Below are 6,000 nucleotides of genomic sequence, written 5' to 3' on the forward strand. Positions count from 1 at the left end.
AGCAAATAGAAAAGTGAGGAAAAACCACCACATGAAGTGTTTATAACTGACTTCTTTATTCTTCCAAACATTCTAAATATTCATTGCACTCGAAAATCCTATAAACTCTTCCCAAATCTCTCACTCTTAGGAGATAGCTTTATGTCTCCCTTCACCAAAGCATGAGATCAGGGATGAATCCTTTTAATCTCCAAAGTATATCTACAATATATTCCTTAACTTCCTTCCCCATCCTCATTTCTTCCAAAGAACAGAAAGTGGTTAAGCACATGGACTGTGTAGCCACACTGCCTGGATTTGAACACTTTGTGATTGAATAAATTTTGCCTTGCTGAACTCATGACCACAAAACAATGATCGATGGTCTCTGGTTTCAATTCTTCTCACCCACTTGACAACTCCTGAAATCTGGCTTACAAACTATCCTACTGAAACTGCTGCAACTGCTGCATCCATTGGCTTCTTCTCAGTTCTTCTTTACTTGATCTCTCTGAACTCACCCCATTTCTTAAAACTCTTCTTCCCTTGTCTCCTATGGTATCAGCAAAGATCAGGGTAGATTAAAAACAAACAAAAAGTCGCTTCTCAATTTAGAACTTGGGAATTCAAAATAGGTCACCACAGCCATGGTTTACATTAGTGGCTCAATACTGATATGGCATGAAGATTCCAGTCCCTGATAAACTTTGACTCCAGTGATGTCTTAATATCTTACTAGACTTCATTTATAGATATGAAGCTAATACCTCCCCTCTTTACCTAATGGGGCTATTGTGGGACACATAAAAGAATTTATATATACATTCTCTGAAAAATATAAAGTGTTTTATAACTGTAGGTATCCCCCTGATTACAAGGAGAGAGAAGCAGAAAAAGAAAACTACTAATCAATTTTTGAGCAGAATATTATCTACACTTTCAAAAATCTCATTCCTAAGTACAGCATTCATTGAGTAATACTTTTAAATGACATAATCTAGCACAGATTAAACATGAAACTACTGATAAGACAGGAATTTGTATGACATATACAAATGAGAAAACAGAATAAAAATAGTTTTATGATTTAATGTGAAAATTAATTCTAAGATGAAACCTATACCTGAATTATGAACTGAATTAAATTGCCTACTGAAAACATATTAAAAATACGTAATCAGTAATTCAATATAATAATTAAACTGGATTAAATAATTAAATTACTGAGTATGAATTATTTAATAACAAAGAAACATATGGATTTAATAAACTATCTTTGAAACAACAAAGTGACATAATTCAGAGTTGAGTTTAAAATTCCACAGACCAATTTTCAAGTAATCTTCCACAAAATTATCAGCTTTTGATGTTTCTATGCATTTTTCCTCTAAAAATATCCCAAACTCTAGCGCAGAAGTTAAAGATATATAGTAACATAGCCAATTATAAAAACAATGTAATGGAATCTATCTTTTTGGAAAGATAGATTTTTTTAATGTCATTTCTTTTTTTTTTTTCCTTTTTGTCTTTTTTCATGACCGGTAATGGATCGCAACCCTCAGTGTCGCGCCTGTACCGGACCGGGACCGGCAACAGGATCGCAACCCTCGGTGTTGCGCCCGCACCTCGCTCAGCCAGTGAGCGGCCGGTCCGTATGTGGGATCCGAACCCTGGGCGGGAGCGCCGCCACGCTCCCAAGCGGCGCACTGTAGCAGTGCACCACCGGGCCGGCCCTTTTAATGTCATTTCTAATTTGACTTTGTATATTGTTTACATAATATAACTAATAGGTTTTTTCGAGATGCTTAAATATTTTTTCACTTTGCATAATAGCTGCTTGGGAATCAAAGAATCATAGTAAATAATCCATTGTTACCTCAAACAACTTACCCTTATTAAAGCTTGCATTAGCTCCTCTATTCAAAAGGACCCGAACCAGCTCCACATTGGCAACACTAGCAGCATACATAAGGGGAGTCCATCCATATAGAAAGCTGGAATCTACACCAATACCTGTCAATATAAAAACATGCTTTTAAAAGCCCTACCACCATAAAAAAAACCACTGTCACCTTAATATGCCTTAAGTACTATACATAGTACTATCCCTAGGCAACATCATACATCTCTAGGGTTGCAAATAGCACACAGACCTCTAAGACACCCTTAAGTTCCTTCCCGACACAAAATTTACCCATGAATGACTGATAAAACATAAAGCTAAAAAGATAGGTTAGGGTTAGATTATGAAAGTTCTGTTAAGAAATGCAGACTATACTTTGATATCCATGGATAGATATCATTATAGCTATATTATAAAATCAACATTAATACCATGTTGAGAATGGCACAAGAGGAAGGGAATCTAGTTATGAGGCTAGAAATCTATATGAAATTCAGAACAATGGTAGTGGGGAGAGAGAGGAAGGAAAACAAAAGAGCAATAGAGAGAGAGGGGAAGGAATTTCAAAGGCAAGGTCATCAGAATTTAAAATAACTTTGAGGAGAAGGGGTGATGGAAAAGAAATAAAAAATGACTATCAAGTTCTACCTTGGACAAATGAATGACAAGCAATGAGATAGAATAACGGAGGCACAGATGAGCTATCAGACCTTAAGAGTAGGATAGTTTTATAATGGGCCACAATAATCAACCACATTGTATATTGACAAAATAAAATTAAAAAAAAAAAATTAAATAGCCACTATCCAGATGGGACAGGAAGGGGCAGATAATAAGAAAGAACAAGAGTCAACTGGCCTTAAAATCCTCAAATCATTAATGGTACAAATCTTTGTAATCAGATTTTCCCCAACAGCACTGATTAATTTGGTTATATAAAAAAGAAAAAAAAAAGGCTGAACTGATCTAGGATTGGATCTAGGATTGGGGAGGAGCACAGAAGATGTGATAGAAGGTGGTGAACACAATAAAGTGGTGAACACAAGATCCAAATCAAGTGTTTGCTTCTGGCATGGGGGAATGTGACTGGGAATGCAAACTTGCGAGGGTGGAGGGGAGGCTCACTTTTTTTCTGCAGAAACACTAAGTCGCTAAGTCAACAGACTCTACATATCCAGTTGCCAATTTTCTACCTTTACTTGATATAAGGTACATGATAATCACTGGGAGAAAACATCATTAAATCATCTTAGTATATACATATACTGCTGGCCCAACTTGTCTTCTCCAACAAATTTTCCTCTTTAAACTGCTGCAAGTGAAAGCATATGAATGAGATTAGAGAAAAGATCAGTTTTCTCATTATTCTTTTCTTATTGACAGCACTGCTCGAACTGTAACAGCAAATGTAGAAAGGAAAAGCTGTGAAGAAAAAGAGAAGCAACTGTGGCATTTTAGTATAAAAATTCTTAGTAATCATTACCTGTAATACTTAAATTATTAAGCACCTAGTATGTTTCAGGCATAATGTAAAAAAAAGGTAAGTTTCAAAAGGATGAACAAAGTATATTTATAAAGCTCAAAAACATTCCAAATAACATTAAATTGTTTAGGGATACATAAATATATAGTAAAAGTATAAACATAGTCATAGGAGTGATTTACACCAAATACAGAAGAGTGGTAATCTCCAGAGGTAAAAGGTAAAGTCTCCACACCTTTCTGACTGTCTGAAATTTTTCATAATTTAAAGAGAACTGAAAATGTTAGTACATAGTAGAATAACAAAAACTGGAGACATCTTCAAACTGTTAAAAGTGGCTGACTCAAGGCGTGCTTTCATTTTTAATTAAAATCTTCAATTGGTGGAGAATTATGTTTCAAAAAAAATGATGACTTTGGAAGGCAAAATTTAAAACTTTTTAAACAGAGTTAAATAGTCACATCTGGAAGAAAATACCATAAAACAGGAATTACCTGTGAAAACGAGACATTAGCGGTAATGGGGGTAAGAGTAGGGACAAAGTTGAGGTATTTGTTTAGTTACACTAATGTATTTATGATAGGCTTTTTAAAATGAGCTTTCAAAATTACTGTAACTAAAAATAAATTTCAAATGGTTGACTAAATACTTACTCAGAAGTAGGCACTGTTCAAGAAACTGAAAAACCCACATTTGCCCATCAATCATATCAAGCCCCAATCCTTCATTGCTCTCACTGTACTTAGTTCCACTACTCCCAAGGCAAATTCTCATTTCTAAAACAAATTTCTGCCTATTCTCCCCATTCAACACTATGAACACTATACATACTCATATTAGGCATTCAGGCCTCCTTCCTTATTCAAATTTTCACTTATTCAAATTTTATTCAATTTCATTCTTCAATTACAAGCTCAGGTTTCACTGTCTGTCCACGGTCATGTAGATCCTTCTTATTTGTTAGAAGAATAACTAACATTTACATAATGCCTATATGTTCTCAGAGGGCTCTTCAAAAAGTTCACGGAAAGATTGGTATTATCTTTTAATTCCATTTTCCCATGAACTTTTTGAAGTACCACTGTATTTTCTCATTTTAATTCTCCTCTTTCCCAACAACCCTTTCATATAATGCATCCTTATTTTAGAAAGGGCGAAAGTGAAGGTTAGGAAGGTTTGGTAACTTGGTCAAGATTACAGAGCCATCAAGTTGCATGGTCAGTAATCAAACCCCGATCTGTCTTGTTTCCAAAATGATTTACTTTTCACTAAACCATTCTGTCTCTAGCACAAAAGAAAAACATTTTGCCATATAAAATTTCATCTAATTATTTTGTGTGTGAACACTTTGTATTTACAACTAGATGGTGAACGCCTGTTACTCCTTTGGATAATTTCAATCATTATAATCAACAATCTACATTTGTATGTTAAAGAAATTTTTTAGAAATTTCATTTAACCACAGAAAAATATCGTGGGACCCAGGACCGAATTACAATGTTTTACATAAATAAGTTGATGCTCTGGAAGTTTAAATGAATTTCCCAAGGAACCCCAATGAGTAGGCAATAAATCTGGAACAAATATCTAGATACTTATTCTGATTCCTAGCTCAGCGCTCGCTCCACCAAAACAAAACAAAACACAGCAGTGGGAAAGAACATAAGTAAATTGTACATAACTGCAAGCAATTCTTGAGAAACATACTATTATAGCCAAGTAAAAGCTGAGAAGAGTTAGAATGATCAGGGTGGGGTAGCATTAGTCAGAGTAGACCTGACTAACTGATGGAAGTTAATTAGGGTGGCATTCCAAGTATGAAGGTAGAGGAAGAAAAGGCAGACAGAACTCAGAGTCAACTATGATGTGTAGAACAACTGATAAATTAACATTGCGTTTCCATCAGAAAAGCAACACAAACCTTTCAAAATAAGAAACCCTTGTGAACTCAGACAATTTGTCTTCTGCTGAAACTATCCCTGATCTCTCTCACCAGAATCCAGGAGCTCCTCGACCAATGAAATATCTCCAATGCTCATTGCTTTCTTAAATGTTTCATTCTTCTCTTCAGTGGGTAACGGTGATTTTAATTTCTAAAAAAGCCAAAGGTTTAAAAATAAATCTTTGTTATACACATTTTCATTTCCACTGCACCAGGAAACAATAATGTGTGGCTAAGTACACTGTTTTGGTTTTGGCCAATATCCAACGTTTGTAAAGAATCCATATCTAAAATTATCTTTAAAGGAAATGTGTAATGACGGGTCCAAACCCAAGTGAAGAGCTACAGCGACAACCTAAAGAAGTGCATCTCATGGAAAACACAGTTGGAGAACAAGAGGAGAACTGCGAGTTTACTTAAGTCCAAACGCCCCTATTTCCACTGGGAAAAAGAGAAACCAGGTGAAGAAGGAAGAAGTTTCACAAGGCTGTTTCCCTGCAAGTTTCTTCCACAAGTTTCCTCGCCTTCGAAGGCCAGGGAAGGCCGATAGTCTGAGAAAAGACTTGGCCTCCTCCGCTACCTGAGGTGCCCGGTCGAAATACCCAATCTCCCAGCCGTCATCCTCGCTCTCGCTACTCTCGCCTCCGCCGGCCACCGCCAGGCCGCGAAGCTCGCACTGTACTTAGTTCCAC

At 36.0% G+C, this 6,000-nt stretch overlaps 1 protein-coding gene across 1 annotated transcript in view; it reads right to left on the reverse strand.

The window, feature by feature from the left end:
- ASZ1 (ankyrin repeat, SAM and basic leucine zipper domain containing 1) overlaps positions 1 to 6,000 on the reverse strand; it is a 57,292-nt gene that overhangs the window by 51,010 nt on the left and 282 nt on the right. Inside the window, exons 2-4 of the mRNA XM_008581068.1 lie at positions 5,889 to 5,989; positions 5,360 to 5,459; positions 1,870 to 1,992 (exon numbers count right to left, since the gene is read on the reverse strand). Coding sequence (XP_008579290.1) covers positions 1,870 to 1,992; positions 5,360 to 5,459; positions 5,889 to 5,989 — 324 coding nt within the window. The remainder of the gene's footprint in view (positions 1 to 1,869; positions 1,993 to 5,359; positions 5,460 to 5,888; positions 5,990 to 6,000) is intronic.

Source organism: Galeopterus variegatus, unplaced genomic scaffold (genome assembly GCF_000696425.1).
Source record: "Galeopterus variegatus unplaced genomic scaffold, G_variegatus-3.0.2 Scaffold89, whole genome shotgun sequence".
NCBI lineage: Eukaryota > Metazoa > Chordata > Mammalia > Dermoptera > Cynocephalidae > Galeopterus > Galeopterus variegatus.